The sequence below is a fragment of the Lynx canadensis genome, chromosome B4 (assembly GCF_007474595.2).
Source record: "Lynx canadensis isolate LIC74 chromosome B4, mLynCan4.pri.v2, whole genome shotgun sequence".
NCBI lineage: Eukaryota > Metazoa > Chordata > Mammalia > Carnivora > Felidae > Lynx > Lynx canadensis.
Genome location: NC_044309.1, coordinates 135,826,809 through 135,852,641, shown reverse-complemented (window position 1 = coordinate 135,852,641; position 25,833 = coordinate 135,826,809). Strand labels below are relative to the sequence as shown.

The window sequence follows — 25,833 nt, the reverse complement described above, 5'->3', positions numbered from 1 at the left end:
CAGTAAAAATTTTACTTCATTTGTATTTTTCGTTTCTAAAGTTTTCATTTGGTTCTTGTCTTCCTCCAGCCTTCTATCTCTTGGCTCATATTATCTGCCTTTCCATGTATTTTGAGGACATTTACTTTTACTTCATGTTTCTAATAGCTGCTTTAAAATATTATAATTTCAATATCTGGGTCATCTTGGAGTCTGTTGTCTTTTACCTTGAAAATTGTTGAGATTTTCCTGGTTCTCTGTATATTGAGTTATTTTGGATTGTATCATGGGCTTTTAAAGTATTATATTATGATACTCTGGCCCAGTTAAAATCCTCAGTTGTGTGTTGATTTGTGTTTTATTTATGTTTTAAGCAAACAGTCAATCCAGTTAGGTTCAGACTGCAAGTCCTAACCTGCCTTCTGTGGTTTCTATGTCAGTTGAGTTTCAAGGCCACTGCAGCACTATGAGGCCAGCCCATGTGCGCAGCCCCCCAGGTGGGGAGTTGTGGGGGGAGCAAGTCTTCAGTACACAGTAGTGAAGTTCTCAGAGCTTCTGTTGTGCTGCTTTGGATTAGTTTCACACAAGAGCACAGCAGAAGTGAATCTGGAACTTCCCGCACAGATTTAGGCATCCTGTTTTTCAGCCCTCTCGTATGATTTCTCCCCACACTTTCCAGCCCCCCAGAGAGTCCCCCCACCCACCTGTTTCCTCTTTTTTTTTTTTTTTTTTTTTTTTTTTTGGCCTTCTTGCTGGAAACCCTTAGGTTTGGGCCTATCTGCATGGTTATGTACTTCCTATGACTGGGCCTACCCCCAGTGCAACACAGTGAGAGGAAAACAATAATGTGGATATCTTCAGTGTTCCTTGAGCACAGAGTGTGTCTTCTGGTGAAAGGGAAGAGTTTTAGTTTTAGGCACTTACTTGGCCACTACTGTTGCTGGCTATGTCACAAAAGTGTAGGTGTGTAACTCAGAGTCTTTGGATCAGAACAGGGAGGGTGAAAAGAGACAAAGGGGGCATTATATCCCCCACATACTTTGTACTTCAGGGCTATCCTTTCTGGTTCTTTGGTCAGAAATACAGGCTTTCTTGTGGAGCTTTTTTGGCCCATGCCCGCTGCACAGTTCCAGAAGTAGGACTGTCCTTAAGCCTAAGCTGGGAATATGGGCGATAAAGAACCCATGAAACTCATATCGGTCATTCTTCAAGTTTTGATTTTCCTCTCCATCATCCTTCTTTTTTTTTTTTTTTTTAATGTTTACTTATTTTTGAGAGAGAGGCAGAGCGTGAGCAGGGGAGGGGCAGAGAGAGAGAGAGGCACAGAACCCAAAGCAAGCTCCAGGCTCCGAGGTGTCAGCACAGAGCTTGACAAGGGGCTTGAACCCACGAGCCGTGAGATCATGACCTGAGGCGAAGTCGGACGCTTCACCAACTGAGCCACCCAGGCACCCCTCCGTCATCTTTCTATTACTTACTTTTGGGTGTCCTCAGAATTACTTCTTGTATTCTGTCTAGAGCTTTTAGTTGTAATCAGTGGGGGAGAGAGGGTGCAGTGTGTGCCTTCTCCATCTTAGCTGGACAAGAGGGACAAGGACTCTTGCCCTGCCTGGAGTGCTGGTCCCTGTGATCACACAGCTGCCTCATCACCACTCATGCCTCAGAGAGCCGCTCCCTGGCCTTCTTAGCTGAAGCCTCCCCTCTCACCCATCACTCTTGGTCACATTCATATCCCAAGTTATCTGATTCATTCATTTTCCACATGTTGCTTTAAGTTCCCACAATCATGGTATGAGCTCCTTGAGGATGTGGGCTCTGTCCACATCGCTGGTCAGTGTGTCTACAGAACCCAGAGCAGCACAGAGTAAGAGGTCATATATGTTTGCATCGGACAGACTGGCTGATAACAAGGCTGGGTCTCCCTGACTATCAAGATCTAAAGAGTCAGGCAATAGAGGAAATCAGTAACTTTTGGAAAAGGCCATAGAAAAACCTTCTGATCTCTTGAGGAGACAAGTATATAAAATGGGACGGGGAGATATGGGTGGGAAAATCATAGGTGTCCCTGGCTTGAGCCTGGCTCACTGAGAAAACATTCAAGACTTGCAGCCTAGAAAAGAAATTGGGTTGGTGGAGGCCGTTCAGATATGTGTTTAGATAGCGAGATCAGTTTGGGTTCGCTGACTTTGCAGACACAGAACATGCCCCTCAGAATCTCTATCCTTTGGGGGGAGTTCAGGTGAGTCCTGTGGGTGCAGGTTGGATTTAGGAGGAACTTAAGGTGAAGACAGGGGAATAGGCATCATTATTAGGACCTACAGTCCTCTTAAGCAATAATTGTGAAAATGCAACCTAGTCCCCCCAGCCTTCCCAAACGTTTAGTGGTGAACTAGTGACAGAGGATTAGATTGGTTGGCCTTTGGATCCCTTTCCACCCTGGAAATTCCATGATTCTGTGAAGTCCAGTAGTCAGTTGGAGAGAGATGGAACAGAAAAGTAGGTGAGGAGATTACAGCCCCAGCGGTACAGATGTGTGGATAAATGGCAGGAAGGCGTGGTTGGGGACATGAGAAGGGATGGCCTCTCAGAAGAGTAAATAAACTTTGGGGTGGAAAGAGAGAGGAGTGGTCAAGGTTTGGGGGAGCCAGGTGGGGAGGGAAAACCACACTCACTGAAGGCACACGTTCACCCGGCCCCAGGATTGGTATTCCAACACGTGGTGTCACTTAAAGCGCAGCATGATGAAGGCAACCAGCGAGGGGAGAGATGGTTAATAGGGGCACATGGAACACACAAGTCAGCGAAGACCCCTGGATTCAGCAATATAGAAGTAATTGGTGAATTTAAAGACCGGGGTGGGTTCTTAATAAAGGGAGGTGTGCCCGCCATAGTTTACCATGTACCCCCATGAGCTGGCATTTTCCAGGAGGGAAAATGAAACTGGGAAAGCCCTCATTTGGTCTGGTTCAACAGTAGCAATGTAGGAGTTTGTGCTCGCCAAACTGTGGTCACAGTTTACGTAATTCGCCAAAGAAGAGCTGCTTAAAATAAGACGCTATGTGGCCCAGTATAGCCCAGTGTAGGTTTTGGGGGTAATCATGGATACCAATGCACCTGGTGACTCATGGGCTCTGGGCACGGTCAGTCATCAAGGAACTTGAGGAGCGGTCCAGGACAGCTGTCCGGGGGCAGCAGAGCGTGTTGGAAGGGATTTGAAGAAGCCACATGAAGAACACTGATTGCTGCTTGCTTTGTTGATTCGGGTTGCCGTGACCTGGCTTGCCGTCTGCTTCTGAAATGCGTGCCAGGGTGGAACTTCCAGGAGAGCCTTGTCTGGTGGGCGGGAGCCGCAGGCTCCACTTTTCCAGCCTTCACACCGAGCCCGGCGCTCCAGCCACACACTGGGCAATGCTGCGTTTGTTGAACGGAAACAGAAATGCTAAGTGGAAAGAGGACCCCCAGTGCGTAAAAACCAGAGGTGTCCCTCACCTCTGTGAAGTGTAATATTTCAGGGATCTTTTCCTACGAAGAGTGAACTTACAGGGGCAGCAAACCTGTAGCTTCGGATAAAAACCAAATGGTCACGAGAAAGGCTAGCCATGGCATCAGAGACCCGAGTCTGAATGGTTTCCAGGTCCTGGCTGTGTCATTGGACAGGTTGGTTAATTTCCCGAAAACACAGCTTCCTCTTTCGCAGAGTGGGATGGTAATGCCGGCATGGCTGGGAAAACTCCAGATTCCATGTGTCACTTGACTGGCTGTGCTCAGCACCCGCTGGTCACTGACCTCGTGGTGGCCATCAAGCACCTGAGAAACCCACACAGTGCTGCCGACCTGAGTGTCACATACAGAGGGTCACGTTCAAAGCGGCCCTTCTAGGGGGATTGTGTAAGCCTTTGACCTCCATTGTTTGCAACACACAAATCCCTGCATTTTCTCGACTGGCAGCATACTGGTTGACCTTAGACTTTTTTTCTTATATGCGGTTCATTTGCAGAAGCGTAAATAATACTTCTTTAAAGGGGCTCTGTGGGGCTTGCTTGCTGTCCATCCCCCACACTGGTCTTCTGGGGACCCTTCATGAGAAATTTATATTGGGGTCTCTATGGGCCTCGGTCCGGTGGCAAGATGCGCTTAGCACCCAACATGCCTGGGAGTAAGCGCAGGTTCCAGGTGGGGGTCTCAGATGTGGTCCCATTTCAGGAAACTGTCGGGTGACGTGGATATGGTCAGTTTTGCTGGGGGAATGTGCTGAGCGCCCTGATATCTGCAGGGAAAATATTTCAGATGCAGATCTGGATGTGGAAAACAGCTCAAGTTGCCAGAAAGGGAGGGATAGGTGCTCCGAGGAGCAGAGCAATTACAGAAACAGAAGTGGGGAAGGGTTTTACAGATTTTATCTGCCCCCGTCCTTCGAGTGGAGGAATCCAGGGCTTAGCCACGGTGTTAAGCGTGGGGCATTTTTTTAAAGTGTCTTTGGCGTCCATCATCCTAGGAGGAAATAAACAGAATTTTGATCATTTTGCATACTTGAGCCCAACCTTTGAACAGTAGCTGGGACCGAGAAAGCGATGCCCCCCACCACCCCCGCCCCGTGTTCTTGAACCGTTTGTTAGTCTGCATCATTATTCCAATTCGCCAATTCAGAAATAGAAGTTTGTGGTTGTTTTCTTCCGAAGAGGCTTCACTGTTCTATGGTGCTTTTCCCCTTCTGAGAAGAAATGAGCCCTGTTTGTTTTGCGAGCGGCAGAGAAAGTTGAACAGCATTTATCTGAAAATAAACAAGGACTTATAAAATTTAAGAAGACTTCCCTAACACACAGCTGGGGAAATAAGACTGTATTTTGAGAATTAAGTTAGACCAGATGTGAAATAACAGACTTTAACGGTATCTTTGAAACAAACGGGGATGGGGAACCCCTTGGGAGATTAATGAGTCCATTAAATTTAAACACAGTTATTTATTTATTTATTTATTTATTTATTTATTTATTTATTTATTTATTTATTTATTTTTCTTTTAAGACCAAAACAGAAGGTCGCAGATTCAGAACTAGCTTGTGAGCAGGCTCATCAGTATCTTGCTACCAAAGCAAAAACCAGATGGTCAGACTTATCTAAGGTAAGAAAACGATTATTTCCTTAAAAGGAAAGGAAATCTATTTCGGTGTTCTCAGATCATTGGGATAATCAAGCTGTTTAGATCCCGTCGCTGAGATGGGAAAACAATGTTCTATACCCAACTGGTGATTCCTTTTATTCCTAAAATACTTTTTCAGCATAAATTCTCCCATCCGAGGTCAACTGATGTTTAGAAAAAGGAGTATTTGTAGGAGTTATGTGGACAGAAATTCCTAGATGTATCTAAGGTTTGATATCAATTAAAAATTTTAAAGAAAAAAAAAAGAACCCTGTCATATTATTTTTACCCCATTCAAAACCTGCATTTCTGGGTAGGTGGGATTTCTTCCTGTCTTCCAAAAAGATAGAAAGCACATTGTGAAGGTGAATGCTGTAGATGGGCAATCGTGTAAACCAATTTGGTGTTGAGATGGGCGCATAATTGAATGACAGTTGTACCCACAGGACAGTAGAACTGAGCCTTCAGGACTGAGTTCATCCACAAGTGGGTGATCATTTCGTAACGCAACAAGGACACAACACCTTCACCTTAGGGAATGTCTTTAAAACTGCACTGTGGAAGAATTTTCTTTTTTTTTTTTCTAAGTTTATTTACTTTGAGAGAGAAAGAGAGCACGAGTAGGGGAGGGTCAGAGAAAGCAAGAATCCTAAGCAGGTCCCGCACTGTCAGCGCAGAGCCCGACGTGGGGCTCTCGATTGATCTCACGAACCGCGAGATCATGACCTGAGACGAAATCGAGTCGGACGCTTAACCGACTGAGCTAAGCAGACGCTCCCAGAAGGATTTTCACATTATTGTGAAGGACGCCTCCACTTTGTTTCATCTGGTCATTTTCTTCCAATGTTTGCCTCTCTTGGCCTGTGTCCGATGTGAAGTTCTGTCTTGTCAGTCCTGTGCCGCCCCTGGGCTGCCTCTCCCCAGTCTCCTGCCGTCAGAGTTGACTGTGCGGCTCAGCGTGGCAAATCGCACGGAGTCCTCCCGCTCCCATGGGTAGGGCTGGCCTTCCCGAGCAGACCTGCGGGAGTGCGGGGCCAGCCCTGGGCTGTACTCTGCGACCACATGGGCATGGCAGCCGGGAGAGGGCCGAACTCACTGTGTGACATCATCCTCCACACCCTGCACCCCAGCTTCTCTGGGCCTGCCTCTCCCCTCCTCCCTGCTATTTCTGTCCACTCTTCCTCCTGCCCCTATAATGCCCCCCCTGCTGATGCTGCCCTCCGTGGACCCAGGGGCTCCCACGGCCCCTTCCGGGCCCTTCCTGGATTCATCCTACCCTGCTCTGATGAATGTTGCGCAGCACACCTCCGGGGTACGTGGGTTTGTGCTGGGGGTTCAGTGGTAACGAAGGCCCATCTTCTTCCAGCCTTCGGAGCTCACAGACCAGGAGAGGTGGCGGTTAAGAAACAAAGGCAGCTTATTAACAAAGCAGGTGGGCACTGTGGGGAAAATGAACAGGCTGCCGGAGGCCTTTGTTTCTGCCTTGTTGCATCAGTACTTCCTGGAATGCTTCCTCCCCTGGCCTTACCACGGCTCTGTCGGGCCTCCTCCACTCCCTGTCTGGACCTGCCCCCTCTCGGGCTCGGTGACCCTCTCTGTCTGTGTTCACTCCCTTGAGCTCGTCCTCTGCACTTACCTCTCCATACTTTGTTTTTGTTTTTGTTTTTATTTAGAGAGAGGGAGAGTGGGGCGGGGGGAGAGAGAGAGGGGAGAGAGAATCCCAAGCAGGCTCCATGCTGCCAGCACAGAACCCGATGTGGGGCTCGAACTCACAAAACTGTGAGATCATGACCTGAGCTCAACCGACTGAGCCCCCCAGGCGCCCCTCCTCTCCACACCGATTCCCGTGGCCTCTCATAACCATCTTTATCCCTGATGTTCTGCAGAACCCCAAGTGAGTTTAGGGGAGGGGTGGGGACCCTGGAGTGCTCTGCTGCTAAGCCAGCAGCCTCGGGTCCATCCCTTCTAGAAGGGAGCCTGGTGGAAGTGTGGGAGGGGAAGAAGACTTGGAGGCTCACGGAGGAAGAGGAATCAGCCGGGGCATGTGGAGCCACTTTGTAGGGGGTCAAGCGTCACTTCGTGCCGGGCCTCACACCTCTCTCAGCCCCCCGCGGGACTGCGTGCCCCTGTGTGTTTTATTAGTATTCGATCGGACATTTCTCCCACTCTCTCAATTTATCTTGAAAAAAGCTCTAAAGCTTTTTGGGATTCGTTCTGAATCCCAAACCTGCAGAAAGTAGGGTGACGCATAGATAAGACGCATTAATGACGGACGCCTGGTGACGAGGCGGGTGTTCTCCTACCATCCAGCACAGCCTTGCTCTTCCCTTCCGGGTCGTGGCAGACACGTGGCATTTGGCTCCTCTCTGGGCACTTCTGTGGGTTCGCCAAAAAGACCCGCGAATGTCGGAAAGGATGTGGTCCCCAGTAGAACTGCATTTGGAACTTGAACAAGTCAGGTACTGCGTCCTCTAGCTGTCCTCAGCGAGGGTCCCTGGCTGGCCACTCAGCCGGGCTCGGCCAAGGACACCACCAGCCGATCTCTTGGACGCACCCGCAATCGGCCTATTCTGGGCAGCTTAACAGGCTCACTTCCGTTTAAGTATGTTTGGAAAATAAGTTCATCGATTTCTTCAGCAAACATTATTATGAATTAACTATGGACTGTTGCAAGATATTAAAGACACAGCGACCAAAAAAAAAAAAAAAAAAAAAAGACACGGTCTCTGATCCCAAGAGACTTGTGGTGTAAGCACCAATAAGAGTGCTAAAGAATTGTATTATAATTGAAGTAGCTTTTTTTAAAGCTCATTTTTCAAGTTGTGACTCTACAGTGCAATGTAATAGCAATACATATTATATATATTATATATATATAACGTGTGTATTTGTATGTGTATAATATGCACGAATGCATATAGTGTATGTAGTAATAACGTACAATAATAATACACATGCATAGCTTAGGTACGTTTAAGGTAGTCACCGCGTATCCCAAGTTGTATCCCACCACGTAACCCGCCATCCAGATGAAGGAGGAGAACACTCTCAATGTCTTAGCGCCACACACACTTTGCATCAAGGGCCAGGCAGTGACCGGCCTTGGCTTTGTGAGGCAGGGGCTTCAGACACAGCCGCTCAGCTCTACCGTGTGGCCCTCAGTGCTGTCAGACTCCGCTTCCTCCTCCCTAGTGGATGCGTAACAGCGTGTCATTCTAGTTTTAGGGAGCGTGTGTTGGTTACTCGTGAGCGGTGAGTATCTTTTTGTTTATTCCTGAGGCAGGTTTCCTTTCTCCGTGAAGGGCCTGCTCGTTGGTTTTCTCACTGGGCTCTCTGGTGATTTCTCGTTGGTCGATAGGAACTCGTACCACGGTTTGGCTGCTAGTCTTTTGTCGATGATACGTGGTGCGAGTCACTAATCCCAGTTTGTGTTCTGCGTTTGCACCCTTTTCATATGATATCTTTTGGTAAATATAAGTTCGTTAAAAAATTTTTTTTAAATGTTTATTCGCTTTTAAGAGACAGAGACCAGGGAGTAAGCAGGGGAGGGGCAGAGAGAGAAGGAGACACAGAATCTGGATCCGAGCTATCAGCACAGAGCCCGACGTGGGGGTCGAGCCCACAAACCGTGAGATCGTGACCCGAGCCGAAGTCCAACACCCGACTGCCTGAACCGTCCAGGCGCCCCGGGTTCTTCTTGTCGATAGAGTCAAATGCGAAATGTGTTAACATTTCCTGTAGGTCTCGCCCAAGAATCTGTGTTTCATCTGAAGTCATGAAGACCTTTCAGCAGCTCTCCAGTGAAGCCTTTCCCATCCTGGTCTTGAAATCCACACCACGTGTCACCTATGTGTTGGGAGGCAGGGGTTCACTCCCACTCTTCCATATGGAGACCCGGTTGTCTAGCCCCCGTAAAGCCCATCCTTCTCCCCCTGATGTATGGCATCACCGCTGTCCTGCCTCGAGGCCTGCGGGTGTCTCTGGGCTCCTCACTCTGTTCCCCGGGTCAGTTTGTCTGTCTTGGCACCTTTACCACATCACTGTAATCACAGTAACTCGGTAATACGTCTTGATCAGCTGGTAGGCAAGTCCCTCCTCCTGTCCTTTGAGAGTTTATGAATCAGTTTGTCAGGTTCCACAAGGCAACAAAGCGTTTGGAGAGAAATCCCATCTTTACAATTTTGAGTCTTCCCCGTTCACGAGCATGGTGCGTCTCCATTTATTCTGATATTTTTAAATATCTTTCGATAAATTTTTAGACTTTTCTGTGTAGCGGTCTTACGATCATTCGTAAGGTTTATGTCCTGGCATGGGGCACCTGTGTGGCTCAGTCAGTTGAGTGTCTGACTTTGGCTTGGGTCAAGATCTCACAGTTTGTGAGTTTAAGCCTGTCAGCATAGAGCGCACTTGGGATTCTCTCTCTCCTTCTCTCTGTCCCTCCCCCACTTGTCCTCTCCCTCCCTCTCTCTCTCTCTTTCTCAAAATAAATAAATAAACTTAGAAAAAGGTTTATTCCTAAGACTTTCTATTTTTGATGCTATTATAAATATTTTTTAAAATTTGTTCTCTGTGCCTGATATGTAAGAACATGAATGATCTTGCCTATTGACCTGAAATCCAGATCTCTTGCCAAATTCTCTTAGCATAGCAATTCATTTGTGGATCTTTCCTATGTCTCCAGCCACGTTGTCTGTGAATAACGACAGGTGTATTTCTTCCTGTCCTGTTTTCTACCTTTTATTCCTTTTTCTTGCTTGACTACCCTGGCTGATACCGCCAGTATGACGTGGAAAAGAGGGCAGCGGAGACCTTGCCTCTTCCTGATCTTAAAGGGAATGTCTCCGCCTTCACCATGGATTGTGATGCTTGCAGAGGACTTTCTAGACGTGCCCCTGCATCTACCTCACGGTGTTGTGAGGGAGAGGGTCAGAGGAGCTATTACTTCCAAACAGTTTAAGTCAGTGCCAAGTGCCACACATTACCTGCTAGTCTGTGGCCCTCTTAACAGGCCGAAAATTCCCCAGATACCTTTTGCATCCCTCGGGGACATTAAAAAGGTACCGTATTGGGGCACCTGGGTGGCTCGGCGGGTTAAGCGTGCGGCTCTTGATTTCGGCTCAGGTCACGATCTCACGGTTCGTGAGTTTGAGCCCCACGACGGGCTCTGCTCAGAGGCGTGGAGCCTGCTTTCGAGTTTCCCTCTTCCTCTCTCTCTGCCCCTCCCCCCCAAAATAAATAATTAAACTTACAAAAATAAAGCTACCATATCATCGCGTCATCAGAGCTGGGGTCTCACGTGCCTCATCCCTGTCTTACAACCAGAGGACCAAGTCTGCTACGTTGTCAAGATGACCACCTCCAGCGCGTGGGCTACTGTCTCATTCCCCAGGCTCTGGGACCCTCATTTCTAATAGCTCTTGAGCCCGAGTTGTTGGCCGGGTCATACACCTGAGACCACTCATCACCCAGAAACCAGCCCCTTCCAGTTCATGATAGTTGTTTGCGTTTTGCTCGGTCACCTTCTTTACCGAAATGGTGAGGGTATCTGGAGCTTTGACTGAAAAGTAATTGAGCAGGTAGAGAGGGGAGAGACACGTCTTCTGTTGTTCCATGTATTGGCTGTGGACAGTCCTCTAAACTACCACGAACACATTGTGTAGGTTACTAAATGTCGTCTTGTAATATTGTAGAATTTTATAGAAACCGACAGTGAGGGCAACGGCATTCTTCGGCGGCGGGATATAAAGAACGTGCTGTACGGTTTTGATATTCCTCTAACACCGAGGGAGTTTGAAAAGCTCTGGATGAGGTAAGTGGCATCCACCAGTCAACCCCCTTCCATCCCGAGGGTCCCAGGTTGCCGGCTGCTGCAAATTCAGCACCAGCCTTGCTCTGCTACTAGGGGGCAAGGTGCTCAGCTAGGAATGGTTTCCTCTGGTTGTGTCTGTCTGCTGCCCTTCCTCCCCATAGAGGCTGGTCTCCGGGAACATGGAGAATCAGGGTAAACCCTCATCATCGATACCAGACTTAAGATGTTTGCATTTCCAGGGAACCAGGAACTCAAGCCCATCCTTATATCACTTTAGAAAGCGACATCACTCCCCAAACGCAATCCTAACGCAACTAGCTCAGCAGACAGTCCTGCCACGGGTGTGGGGAGAAGCAGTCTCTCCCCATCGCCTACAGACGGAAATCAATGTCACACAACTGTTTTTTGTGGATAAGGAATTCGTTGAAAGAAAATAACCAAACTTTTGGCAACTTGGGGTAGTTTCCCGAGGGTGTCTTAGACGGAAAATAATACCTAATATCGGTTACATTTTTCAAAAAGTATTTTAGATTCAGCTGTTCTTGAATCAGGCCCCCAGTTGCAGTATCCCCCGCGTGGGGGCCTGAGTTTCCAGGTGCATTAACAATGCGGTCAATTTCCGAGTTCCAGATCCATCTTTGAATTACCTCCGTCCTCGTCGTGTGTTGGTTGCCGCTCCCGTCCCCGCAGGACGGTGCACACTATTGTGCATCCCCCCAGGGGCAAGCGCACGGAGCAGCTCATGTAATTTTTTAGCTTTTCATCTGTTCAAAGTGGAAGGCTGAAATGTTGGCCGAGTTTAGAATTAGGTGGGCTGTTTCGTGTCTAATTTAGAAAAGCAACTTGAAGTTCTTATAAAATCCTTATTCTTTTTTAGATCAGCTCCAGCACAGGGCCAATTGAGGCTCTCCTTATTCATATTCTCTTTCAGTAGATTAAATGAGTGGGTCCCACTGAGTAACCAGAAGATTGGGCTCCCCAGTCTTTTGGATGATCCAAAGATGACTGTGTGGTCTCAATACTCGAGGACCTGTCAGGGGATACAAGCAGTCGCCCATATGCGGGGGCACAGTGTCGCCTATGATAAATGCCAGAGGAGGGAACGTGTGGAGGAAAGAGGGAGTAAAAGCAGGAGTGGCAGGTGGGGGCGGGGAGGGCGTGTGGAGGAACAGGAAGCTGTCGCGGTCGGAGGGAGGTTGAAATAGCTCCCCGGGGGTCAGAGGAGAAGGGGGATCCCCTCACCCGTGGGATGTCGGTGAGACGTTCCATGAGTGCTGGCCCAGGGCTCCCAGGGTGAGAAAGGAGGGGTGAGGCCATCAGGGCCCCAAAGCCCTGGTCTTCAGGCATTATATCAGCCGGGCATTCGGGACTAGTGAAGGCTGATCACCCAGCCACGCTTCAGGAAGATGGGTCAGGGAACGTTCAGAGAAGGGATGGGTGGGCCCAGAGACTGTCGTCTGCATCCCGGTGGGGCGGGACGAGCTCCCGGGCTGGGTGTGGGCCACGGGAAAGAGGGATGTTGGGGCCAAGTGTCCCCCTCGAGGGGGAGAAGAAGGGCACGCTCACTCGTCTTCCTGAAGGGGGGATAGAGCACGTGTCCGTCTCAGTGGGAGTGAGACACTCCCTGCCGCTTCGGGCTCAAGTTTCTTTATACGTTTATTGACATTATTAACCGTACACACGTCTGCCCTGACAACTGCACGAAGTCAGAGTTGCATCTGCGTTTGTCCGCGGACTGCCCGCCACGGGTGCTGAGGGACCCAAAGGGAGGGTGCCCCGCTGCCAGACGGGTGGCCATGGCTCCTGCCTCCGTCCTCACAGCTGCGGGGCCTCTGTCAAGTTACTTAACTTCTCTGCGCCTCGCTCTGCTCCGCTAAGTTTGCTGCATGTGTCAGTCAGGGGAGGCCAGCCGCGGTAACAGACAATGGTGCCCCGATAATGGTGTCCTGATACTAGCGTGGGCGTCGTGGGGGGGTCTGCCCACAAGCCGCTGGGGGGACCAGGAGCCCCACCACCCCCTGGAGCTGTCGTGACACCAGGCCTGGGAACGCGGCCGTCACTTTCCCCGAGTTCTGTTGGCCAGAGTCCTTTCACGCGGCCGCGCCCACTACGGGGCAGGCTGGGAGAAGCGGTCTGGAGTTGTGTCCCGGGCAAAAAGAAACGGTGACGGGGGAACTCAGTGGTGACGTCTGCCACAGGTGGAACTACCCCCGAGGGATGAGGAAGAGGGACATTCGAGACAAAGGAAACTTCAGGAATGTTAGACACCAGTATCTGGGCAGGAAAGCAGAAACCACCCTACTATTTCTGGCCAAGTGGGGCTTAAGGCAGTGACGGACGACAAAGAGGTCAAAGGACTGGAAGCCCGGGTGGGGAGGGGGGGTTGTGGTCTTACAGGCCAGAGGCTGCCGCCCCCTTGGGCTAGAAGAGGAAGAGGAAGGGGGTGACCCAGGGATCAGGAAACCGCTCCCTAACCTGGGGCTGGAGGACAAACGGGAAACGGGGCATTTCTGGAAGCGTCTCACCCCAAGGCTGCCTCTGAATCTGCTAGAACCTCAGCCACTGTGCGGAGCAGGAACCACGGCCACGGCGGGAGGCACACCGGACACAGCCGGACTGCCCTCTTCCTGCCTTCTGACTGGGCCCACCTCCCCGGGAGCAGCCGGCGGGTAACTTGGAAGATGTGCCGAAGGATGGGCACGAGGTTGAATGCCACCAGATGAACGTCCAGCTGACGGGCCAAGGAGGGATTCACATCCCAGGACCGCGGATTGACCTGAATGGCCGGGACGTAGGCAGCCCGGGCTGTGCGGGGGAGCGGGCCTGCTCATCCACTGGACCGGCCTACGAAGGGCAGGATGAGGTAGGGACGCTGTCGTCAGGCCGGGTGGCTAGCAGGGAAAGACCTAGGCAGCCCTGCCTTCTAGAAAGATCACTCTGGCCACAGTGGGGAGGATGAATTACAGGAGACCGGGTGGGCGGCCCAGAGGTCAGCGGGCCAAGTGAGAGGACGTGGTGAGCTTTCCTGGCAGTGGAGGGAGGACTGGGGAGGAAGGGACAGGTGTGAGGGAGATTTAGGAAGAGAAGTGAGCCTTAGCGGCCTGGAGGGAGAGGCTGTGTGAGGAGATGGGATGCCCCTGCGGAAGTTGGAAGTGGCTGGGTAGCCTGCGGCTAAGGGCTGTGGTCTAGCGAGGGCTGCACCTTGTCCCGTGGTGCCCCAGACTGAGCTGTGTGACCCCGGGCCCGTGGCTCGCCTTCTCCGGGCTTCAGTCGTCTATCAAATGGGATGGCAACGGGGACCAAATAATATATGGGGAATACCTGGCGTACATAAGCGTAAAAAGTGGTAGCAGAAAGATGATACAGATTTGAGACTCTTTTCTGATTGCACTGTTGATGCAACACTCGTTTTAGAAGTCTCAGAAAATCCGGAAGGGCGTAAAGGAAAAGACAAGACAACAGCAAAGCAGCCGTAATGATAAATGGTGACCTGATAGTGTGACTGTTCCACCCATCGTGGTCTCAGCTGGTCGTCCTCACCCTCACTCACCCTCCTGGCCTGTTCCTCTCAACCGCTCGGTCTTCGCTGGCAATGGCAGGTTCTCCGCCCTGCTTCGCGCCCCTGGTCCGGCTTTGGACCACAGGGCAGGAGGCGCTGAGCCGGCGACAGGGGGCTGGCCAGCCATGGGTTGTCTAGGCACCAGGAGCCTCCTTCGGTCACCCGCACAATGGGAGGGGCGTTCTCCCCCACCCAGAGGGAGCTGGGACCGCTGTGACACGCTCTGTCAGCCGGGGGGGTCCGACTGTCGGAATAGGAAAGCCCCCCGACATGGGTAGGTGGACGTGAGCGGACAAATAACATCTGCTCTTTCAAAAATACAAAATTTAAAAATAGGGTAGAATATAGACAAGGAAAAAAAATAGCATCCATTATTCACTCAACATTTATTAAGCACCTGTGAAGTGCATTAGTTTAGAGCCTCAGATGAGTCTGGAGGGTCTCGTTTATGCTGTGGAAGTAAATTAATGAATTAACCCCCAAATCTCAGTGGCGTAGCACACCGATGTTTTGTTTCTCCGGTTTTTTTCTCACTCATCCTACGTCTATAGCACGTGTAGCATCTCTTCTGGACGCTTCTCTCCCAAGCGGTGATTTGGGGATCTGGCCAGCTTCCAGCCTGTGGCTGCCTTGTCTCAGCGGGGGGCATCTGCGGAACCACAGGATCACACGGGCTTTGGTGGGCTTCAGCCCCAGGTGACACCCTCCTGCCTGCGGCCTGGGGCTGGTCCACTGCCCTGCTCAGACACAGGGGCCGGACAGATCGGGGAGCACCTGGGAGTTAAGCGAGCCATACCGTGGACTGGCTTATCGGGGATTAAAGGAACAAAATGTTCGAGCCTGGAGGAGGCTGGTGTGAAAGGAAACCTGCTAACTGAAGCCAAATTAGGATCTGTAAGGAGCAGTGTGTTTGCTTTGGTTTTGGAGAGCCCGCTAAGAATAAATCACAAGATGGAAGCATCTTCATTCACGCCTTCATTCATCTGAACAATCATGAAGCAGGGAGTTTTTGAAACTTCCTGCGTTGTAGGCCTTGTGCTAGCTTCTGGGGTTCCAGAGATGAGGCAGCCCTCACTCTCAGGCGGCTCACAGCTCAGCAGGGAGGGCAGACAAGGAACGCGACGGTGGCGGTGGCGGGGCGGTGGGAGCCGCGTGCCTGTTCAGGGGAGGGACCCCAGGAGACGCGAGGACGCCTGAGCTGAGTCTTAATAAACAGTCATTAGCCAGGGCTGGGGAAGGGCGTGCCGGTGAGCAGAGGCCCGGGGCCGGGAGGAGGGGCAGGTCTGAGACGGGAGAGGAAGGGCCCTGCCTGTCTCGGCAGAGCCTGTCCGGCACGGGGACCACCGAGAGGCCTGCCCAGGACCCGCTGTGGGACATGCGCACCGTGCTGAGTACATTCTCTAGCCTCGTTTCGCCAGACAGGATTCATCTATTTTGGATCTAAAACAGACTTTGCTGAACAACCATGAAAAAAAACACACTGTAAAAATTCACAGAAGACTAAAGCGGGAAAGTAAGTCTCAGGATGAACGGTAGAGATGACTAGTTGTATAAAGCCAGCCGACCAAGTGGACTTGATGGAAAGCTTTGGGGATCACTGGTGCCCCGTTTTTGCACATTTCATAATTTCGTAGTAAGTTATATATTGGTATTCCGGCATCAGAAGAAAAGACAGTGCCAAGATGCCTGTGCCAAAGGTGCCGGCTCCCTGGGAGCAGCCCGGACCCTTAGGTTCCCAAGAAGCTGGGTCCTCGGCATCGGCTCAGCCACGGCAGCCTCCTGGCCGGAACCTGGGAGCTTCGGGCTGTGGGACACCTGGACACGGAGAGCCCCAAGGTGGGAAAGGACTTGAAGGGGTCCAATGAGCAAGGTCTGTAGATTAGGAAGGAGGAGCCCGAATGGGACACAATGGCAGGGAAGGAGTTTTGGAAGCACTTGGAGATGACTGGCCACATAGGCTCCTAGCTCAGCATAAAGGACTATTTACGATTCAGGTTGTCTGGCACTCCAGCGGGCGGTCTTTGAAGGGGTGCGTTTCCCATCCCTGGCGTGGTTTTACCCAAGGCCAGACCACTACTTGCTGGGGGGCACAGAGAAGGGATCGTGGCCCCAGATGGCTCCAGAACCCGTGATTCCACCAGGACTTGCCGAATGCCGTGGCCGTCAGACCACCCTCACAGGCGACACCGGAGAGGATTCCGTGTGTCCCAGGCTGCCTGGCCTGAGTCATCAGTGGGGCTTACCCCAGACCCTCTGACTCTGGAGTCGGTGTCGGGGGGTAGACCTGTCACTGACGAGAGTCGAGCACCTAAACTGAGCCCGAAGGACTAAGACTTTCCAGCAAAGCAATCAGTGCGAAGCTATTCGAATCATGTGTGCGACTGAACTGCTGTGTGTACAATAAATGGGCAGGGTAATCTGATCATATCATAAATTAGTGGCCGTTGCCACATGCAAATGCAGGCTTTTATGGGTCCTCTGTTTATGTGCACATTTTTCCTAGCACATCTGCTGCCGAACCGTTTTAAAATTCAACCTTTATAGGCAAGTTGATTTTTTAAAATGTTACACAAAGGATTATATAATGAAGGGCGAGGTTATGTAAGCTGAATTAACTCTCTTATTATTCACGTTCACAACAATATTTTAGTCGCAATTGTGCAATCTGGTCTTCTGTTCCCCTGCGATGAGAATAGAATGTTTATGATCTTTATTAATGAAGTAATTAAGAAGTGTCTTTTCATTCAGTTCAAGTGTCACGATTCAGAGTTTGTTGTCAGTAGTCTCTTGTGGATAGCACGCCAGGATGTCAGTGCTTCCTGGGGAACACGCGTCCTTCGCCTTCGTTAGCTCAACAGACAAGTATTGATCATGAAGCTTTGGGAGGCCTGTTGCCGGGCGCTGGGAGTCTGTTTGTAAGATAAAGACAGCGTGGTTGCTCCTCAAGAAACTTGCCGTCTGGCAGGGGAGGAAGGCGTGTGCTAAAGATGCAGAGGCAAAAAGAAGGACGTGGTTGAGCCTGTGGGGGTCAAGCAGCCACAGGACACTGGCGTGTGCTCCCTGGGTGCCAGGCCCTGGTCTAAGCATTTACCCACCGACCCTCACCAGACCCCAGAGGAATCCAGGGGCAGGTGGAAACACAGCACTTGCGACTTAGGAAGAGAGAGGGGTCGCTTGTCAGTGGGTGGTCTACGCCCACTGGTGGGTGGTCTACAGGTGGTCCGGAGCCCTCCTGTAGGGGTGGGGAGCCCTTGGGGGCTTTATTCAAGGGGGGGGTCTTGACCAGAGTTGCATTATTCTATCGCTCTGCTGGCCCAAGGCTGGTCGGGCCTGATGCAGTTCAGGGAGAGACGCACGGCCCTGGGATTACCCTAGAGGCTCAAGGAGTGGCACCCCTCCCTAGGTACATCGATGGAAAACTCCACTGCCCTTTCTGCAGCCGGAATCTTACCCCCAGTAGCAGGAAGAGCTGTTTGCTAGAGGCCTTGTGCCGCCTGAGCATCACTACCCTGCAAGAATAACAGGACGAGCCTTGGCAAGGAGATACCCCACCGGCCCCCTTTGGTGGGTGTGGCCCTTTGTTTTGCTTTAGAAACAAAATCCACTGAATGCAGGTAGAATGGTATCTGGCGGGGGGCGAGGGGGGGGTGGTTACAAGTACGAAGGTTGTACTAATAACAGACACCTGGAAAGGCCTCAGAGGCTTTCATGAATCTAGTCGGAGGGGCAGTCCGGGTGCCGATCTGAGACGTTAGGTCTCGGAAGGCCTTGGGCGGCTCCCCGATGAGGGCACAGAGCTCCAGAACGGCTGAGCGCCTTGCCAGGGTCTCCGGGCCTGGGAGCTTGTGTTTGACTTGGAGTTCTCTGCCCCGGGCCACCTCACGATCACTGGGGGGGGAAGCTCCTTCCTTTGTAAGATAGCACATGGCAAAAATAGGTCCGGGTGCTGATGAGGCACGTAGAGTCAGACACGGCGGAAGGAAGCTACAAGCGTGTAGGGCTTGTACAGAAGCAAGAGTGGGGAGGGGGAGAGGCCTCCGGTTCTGTGGACGCCTCGGGGGAACAGCCCCCTTGGCCTTGGGGAAGGGTGGACAGCATTCCCACGCCTGGGACGCGCTGCAGGATTTAGCACAGGGGCATGGAGTGTTTGCCTGAACTTCCCACCCCTCACCCCCCACCCACCACCCCGCCCCTCGAGGACAAGAGAGTCAGGTAAGTAAATACATCTCCTTCATTGCTGCTCAACTGAAGCCGGTGGAAAGGTCTCCGTGTGTCAGAGGCGAGCGAGCGTGGGGTTCGGCAGATTTTTCCTCGTCTTGTCAGTTAACGAGCAGAGGGAAGCTCGGCCTCACAAAGGAAAGCCGTCCGCCCTTATGCTCAGACAAACGTCCAAACAGCCTTCCAGAGGATTATGCCCACAACGCTGTTTAAATATAGGCTTGGTTCTTGTAACTCTTGAGTTCATCTGGGAAAAACTCACATCCGCAAATGGCATTTTTATCGGTTAGATGAGGACCAAGATCTTTTGGTAAAAATAAATGCTTTTTTTTTCCTTTAAAGAAAATTGGCAATTCGCCTTAAAATTTTTATTGAAGTAATTCTATTCTATTTGAATAATGCTGGGAGATAAAAACCCTCCATTACGCCTTTTTTAATGAATTATAATTCAGAAACATCTCACTAATAGAAAATGACATAAAAGGTACGTAGCATAATTCTTATCTTGTTTTCCTTACTGGTCTCGCTCGTTGGTCGTATGTAATTGGCATCTCTTCAAAGAGAAAATGGGGAATTTGAATCAAATGGCCTTCATTTATTTGAGTTTTAAGATTGAGTATGTTTTTTGAAGGACTTTCTTCTAAACCTTAACATAGTCCTTACATGTAGGTGCTCAATAAAAAAAAAAAAAAAAAAAAAAAAAACACACACACACACAAAAAACCCACACTGCTGAATGAATGGAAAGCTTGATTTTCATTTTCTGTGGCCACGGACATCTTTCTCACAGCATGACAAGTGCATGAATTCGGACGCCCTCTCGGGGTGGCCAAACTCACCTCACGTGAGGTGTGATCGTTCTGTTGATAAGAGGTTTCCTAGTTTGATGTGCCTGTGAATCACCTAGGGATCTTGTTAAATGCAGATTCAGGTCAGGTCTGGGTGACCCCAGAGACTCTGCATTTCCAGCTCCCCCTGTTGAGCGGTGCTGCCCATCTGCAGGGCACACCGCGTGGCGAGGAACCAGACGAGCCCCACCTTGCCCCCAAACAGTGCAGATGTTGTCAGAACACTGAGCACCCACACACCGTGGTGGCTACTGACGAGGGTCCTGTTTGTTTCTGAAGCTATGACACTGACGGAAGAGGACACATAACTTACCAAGAATTTTTACAGAAATTGGGGATTAACTACTCGGCAGACATTCATCGGCCCTATGCCGAGGACTACTTCAACTTCATGGGCCATTTCACGAAGCCACAGCAGGTGCACGAGGAGGCCCGACAGCCGCAGCAGAGCCCAGACAGGGCCGCGCCGGCCAGGTGAGTGCGTAAGTATCGCGGGACCGTGAGCTGGCCACCTGTTCGACGCCTACCCTTGCAGCCAAAGTGGGTTTGAAGTGGTACCTCCCAGTGCTGGCAAAGTCGTCATGAAATTCTACTACTCGCTGCTGTAGGTTCTCGAAATGGGTGCGAGGTCGCAGAGTTATAAAGGAGTTAAAGAGCTATGAGCCATCTTCAGTCATGGCCTCACATCATTCCTGTTTTGTAGGTCACCTTTGAGAACTTTTCAGGTGTTTACTAACCTACACACCCGGGACCCACCCCTCGCCCAACCAGATGGCAAGTTCCAGAAGGACATGCCCGTCTTCGTGTAGTGCAGAACACTGCCTGACTCCTCGTAGACGCCCCACGAACCTCTGTTGGTGAATGGATGAATGAATGAATGGATGAATGAATGGATGGATGGATGGATGGATGAATGGATTCATGAATGAATGAATGGATGGATGAATGAATGGATGCATGGATGAATGAATGAATGGATGAATGAGTGAATGAATGAGTGAACGAACAAGACATATTCCTTAGCTCAGTACTTCCACTTGGGGAACTTTATCCCAGAGAAATAATGTAGTAGAAGCCAACCGTTTAGTGGTTGGAAGATACGATTTATAGCGTGTCTTCAACAACAACTAAAAGGGACACCTGCCAGTCACAGTGAGTGTGCTGCCTTATAAAGTATGGCCCCAGGAATATGAAAAACTACATGCCTGTTCAGTTAGCATTGTGAAGACTGGAAAATGTTTGTGATCAAAGGCTGATTGGAAATGACACATTTTAACCAGTAAGTGTATCATGACTGGAACCACGTCAAACGTGGGTGCCTGTTCACAAGGACCAGAAGATGATGTGCGAGGGGTAGTGTGTTGTATTTGGATGATGGGACTGTGTATTACTATCTTCAAAGTTTAAAACCAGTTACTAATGTACTACTTAAAAAAAATCATAACACAGGATGGGGTGCCTGGGTGGCTCAGTCACTTAAGTGTCCAATGTTGGCTCCGGTCATGATCTCACGGTTCGTGAGTTCGAGCCCTGCGTCGAGCTCTGTGCTGACAGCTCGGAGCCCGGAGCCTCCTTCGGATTCTGTGTCTCCCTCTCTCTCTCTGCCCCTCCTCTGCTCGCTCGCACTCTGTCTCTCTTTCTCTCAAAAATAAATAGACATTAAAAAGATTTTTTTTAATTTATAACAGGAGAAAAATTTGCTGCATTCGATGTAACTATCAAGCCATGGGACAGATGTCCCTGATCAGTCCCAGGCCCTGGTGGTCTCCCGTCAGCACCCACCAAGGCTGGGACTCTAGCTCCATGCTGTTCTCATCTGTGTTTCTGTCTGTTGCCTGTCACTTCAGCTCTCTGTCACCACCACCACCTCAAATGGCACCGGAATGAGCGAATGGGTTGTTGCTAAAGAATCCCCAAAGGAAATAAGAACCCCCAAGGACACGGGGAAGAAATGTAATGGCTAAATGGGGTTTACGAGAAGAGCAGTTCAAACACACCCCTGAATGAGGTCCCAAGTTCACGGAGTTATGAAGCCTGAAGCAAGAGAATCGAATTTGTGAGATTTGAAGTAAAACTATGCTCAAGATTGGTATAAATCAAATATGCCATAAAACTAATGAGAAAGTGGAATTTATCTTTACCAGACAGGGCTGGCCTCATTACCCACTCGTGTCTTCCCTCCTGCCACTTGTGAGTAATGAGGCTCCAAGAGAAATCTCACATCCTCGGCGGGCTCACGCCGCATTCTTTCTCTTCTTGAGTTTCCGTTTATTGTGCAAACGTGGATCGCAGCGGAAAGAACTGGGAGCCACCAAACAGTGTCTCTCAGATCCCCGAGCTCAGTTAACTGATTCACACTCACCCTGCCCTCTCTGCCATCAGCACACTTTCTGACCAAAGAAGGCAAGCCTGATTTCATGAAAATGCATGACCGACTTCTGTTTCCTCAAAGACGTCAGGTTATAAAATCGTCGAGTAACTTTGCCCTTCAGAATGGCCCGCTTTCAAATTTGGGGACAGTGAGTCTTCCTGGTGGTTCCAGGATCTTCTAGCTCCTCGGATGAGAAATGAGGAGACAGGTCTGTTACAGTGACCGAAATTTTGATTTGCCTCTTAAATCTGAGAGAACTTGTTCGGCGTGCCAGAAATACATCTTAAAAAATTATGAAAAATCCTTTTTCAAACTCATGCTTGTTTTCCACACCTTGCTCTGTTTTGCCCAAGTCCGAGTTGAAGATTTGAATCAGAGCAGAAAGAGTGAACCAGCCACGGAAGTCGTGGCCTGTTCGAAAATCGGATCGGGAGGTGTGTGAACAAAACCAGCAGAGCCGGGCCCGGCAAGGTGGTGTCGGGGAGGGCTCTGTGGCCATCCCACTGGCCATGACTGTGCCCTCTTCAGACTCTGCCTCGTTGTCCAGACCAGGAGCCAGCCACGGGCCCGGAGCAGTGGCAGCCTGTCCCAGAGTGTCGGCCCACACTCGTTCAGTTCAGCGGTATGGTGTGATCTGTGCTCGAAACCCTCATTTACTCTGTGCGCATATTTACTCTGCAAGGGAAGTAATTACTGCCTAGAAACCAGTCCAAGAAATGCTGAATGCCTCAATTTTCTAAAAATATGTATCTCAAAAAATGTTTTGATTTTTTTATACCTTCATTTGCTTTCATTTTGAAGGATTAAGTGGAATATAATAGTTGTGATGACGAGTAATCATTCTGTAATGCGGGACTGAATTCAGCACACACCTGTAAGGGAATCCAGAATGTTGCCGCTGTTGGTATACATTCGCCGAACAGTTAACGCTGCTCATTTGTATCCGTGGCTCGAACGAGCTCAGTCCTCAGTTGGCCAGCTCCAAACTGGAGGCCAAGGAGGGAAGGGGGCAGATGATGACCCACGTAGCTTCCAAGTCAGTGCCACTGTCCCCTTCTGACCTGCACGCTCCCACTCCGCTTCCCCCCCGCCGACTCTCCTGTCTGGGTGGATTCTTTTTTCTAGGCATGCTCAAGGAACTGCTGTCTCCACAAATACATATCTGGGGTGGTAGACAATTACCGGCAAAGATTCCGGGTTTGGAATTTATAGCACAGTCTCTTCCCTGAATAAGAACCCCACAGCCCAGCCCGAGCCCGAGCCTGCCAGACGAGCATGTCGCTCTTCTTAGAGACCTGGGTGAGCCGAGGTCATGGAATTTACAGCCAGTTCACCAAGGCCGGGTGCAAGATTGTTCATGCTGAAAGGTTTCTACACTTGTTTTAGTCCCTTAACAATATTTGTATTTTCCCCCCCGTCGGGGAAGAATTTTCTTGACAGATGGAGTCATACATTCTTGAACATGTTCTCTAAGGAAAACAGCCCTCCCGCAGGGGCTGTGGCCAGGCGCCGCCTCTGTCCCTGCGAGAGGCAGGCCTGGATGGGCCCACTTTACAGACGGCACTCTTGTCCCTCGTCTGTAAAGTGAGGAGATAGTTACCCACCTCCCTTGCAGGGTTGTTGAGAAGAGTCCGTGGGAGAACGTACATGAAGCCCACAGCTCCAGCTTTGCCCGTCGACGCACACAAATGGCGGCTGCGTTTCTTTCTTTCTTTCTTTCTTTTCTTTTCTTCTTTGCGTTTTTAGGGAGAGCTATAGAGTCTTGAGGTCATTTTGAGCTTTGATCGGGATATGGAGGTTCTTGGCGTTGTCTTTCCCTTCTGTTTTTCTTTCTTGTCTTTCTTATCTGTCTTTTCTGCTTCTTTCTTTTCGTTTTCTTATTTTTTCTTTCTTCTTTCTCTCTTCTTTCTTTCTGCTTTCTTCTCTCTCTTTCCCTTTCTTTTCTTTCTTTCTTTCTTTCTTTCTTTCTTTCTTTCTTTCTTTCTTCTTTCAAGTTTATTTTGAGAGAGAAAGAGCCAGCAGGGGAGGGGACAGAGAGAGAGGGAGACTGAGAATCCCAAGCAGGCTTCATGGTGTCAGCACAGAGCCCGACGCGGGGCTCGAACTCACCAACAGCAAGATCATGACCTGAGCCAAAATCAAGAGTCAAGACACTTGGGGCACCTGGGTGGCTCAGTCAGTTAAGCGTCCAACTTTGGCTCAGGTCAGGATCTCGCGGTCGGTGAGTTCAAGCCCCGCATCGGGCTCTGTGCTGACAGCCTGGAGCCGGGAGCCTGCTTCAGATTCTGTGTCTCCCTCTCTCTCTCTGCCCCTCCCCCGTTCATGCTCTTTCTCTCTGTCAAAAATACATTTAAAAAAAAGAGTCAGACTCTTAACTGACTGAGCCACCCAGAGCCACCCAGGCGCCCCTGGTGGCTGTGTTTCTTAACAACACAGTACCTAATAAAACTAATAAAATGCCAAATGCCAAGGGGTCTCTGCCCCTGAACCCAGGAGAGCTCTCTGGGGGTGGGGGTGGGGGGTGACACCCATCTCTGCTCGAGTGCCTCTTTCCCCGAGAGGCGTACCTGCACCTCCCCATGGGAATTGCAGCCTGCTCCCAGGCGGGGTCCTCAGTCCTGCTCCCCAGTCTCCACTGACCCCCTGTGCAGTGTTCCCAATGTCTTCTGTCTCAAGCCGGCCTCGCCCCACTGGGATGTAAGTTATTCTGGGGATGCCTGTTTGAGGCCCTAGATGCGTCCCGATGCCCAGGGCCGTAGCTGGCATGTAAGAGGTGCTCCCCCAGTTTTCACCGAGCGCATCGAGGAGCGTCGCTCTCTGTAGTTTTTAATTCCTTGTTCTATTTTTAAAGTAACAAATTCTACGGGGCGCCTGGGTGGCTCAGTCAGTTGAGCGTCCGACTTCAGCTCAGGTCACGATCTCGCGATCTCGCGGTCCGCGAGTTCGAGCCCCGCGTCGGGCTCTGGGCTGATAGCTCGGAGCCTGGAGCCTGCTTCCGATTCTGTGTCTCCCTCTCTCTCTGCCCCTCCCCCGTTCATGCTCTGTCTCTCTCTGTCTCAAAAATAAATAAACATTAAAGTAACAAATTCTAGTAAAAAAAAAAAAACAAGGTTGTAATTTCTATACTATAGTTCTGCTAAAGATAATAATAATAAAATGATGACGGTACAAACTCACTATTTTTTCCAGAATACCTTTTAATGCAAAAGTTACACCAAGGCTGCAAAACGCCTTCAAGATCAGTTCCTCGACGACCCAGCAAATCATCACATTAGAATAATCACCAACTCTTGCTTTAAAGAAATGATCTATTTTCCTGGTTTGGGGATGCCTAAAATGTATTCTCTTTCAGGGACAAGCTTAAAGACCACTATCAAGATATCAGCAAAGCACTCACCAAAGTCGATCCATCCCCAAATGGCTACATACCCGTAAGCAAGATGCAGGAAGTGCTGCGGGGATGTGGTTGTCACCTGAAGGAAGAGGACCTGGCCGATCTTCTGAACAGGTGTTCTTCCACTGGGTTCCCTGTGCCTCTCACATAGACGGGACGGGAAAACGGGCCGGCGCATTGCTTTTGCTTCTCCCTCCCTGCCCGTTCCGACAGCCTTTCGCCACTGAGGTGACGCCCAGGCATCCCCGTGGCTCCGTTGTAAGCAGCTTGAGTCAACCCCCAGCGCAGGGAGAATGCAACCTCCGAATTTCCCCGTCCCCGGAGTCAACAAGTCTGACGGCTTCAGGGATCCCTTCTGGTCCTTAAGTCGAATGTCTAAGCGACAGGCTTCTATAGCTGCTTCCCGGTTTTTAACTTTTAGACGGTGTCTGTCTGTTGACTCCGTACCTGGAAGCTGTGGGTTTAACCGGCACCCACCGCCTCACCCACTCCGCCCCCCGCCTCTCTGTGGAACC

The 25,833-nt window shown here is 50.4% G+C and overlaps 1 protein-coding gene across 1 annotated transcript in view; it reads left to right on the top strand.

Annotated features, from left to right (window-relative positions):
- Positions 1 to 25,833, top strand: part of EFCAB6 (EF-hand calcium binding domain 6) — a 225,418-nt gene that overhangs the window by 147,667 nt on the left and 51,918 nt on the right. Inside the window, exons 22-25 of the mRNA XM_030322319.1 lie at positions 5,005 to 5,101; positions 10,810 to 10,928; positions 19,833 to 20,027; positions 25,277 to 25,432. Coding sequence (XP_030178179.1) covers positions 5,005 to 5,101; positions 10,810 to 10,928; positions 19,833 to 20,027; positions 25,277 to 25,432 — 567 coding nt within the window. The remainder of the gene's footprint in view (positions 1 to 5,004; positions 5,102 to 10,809; positions 10,929 to 19,832; positions 20,028 to 25,276; positions 25,433 to 25,833) is intronic.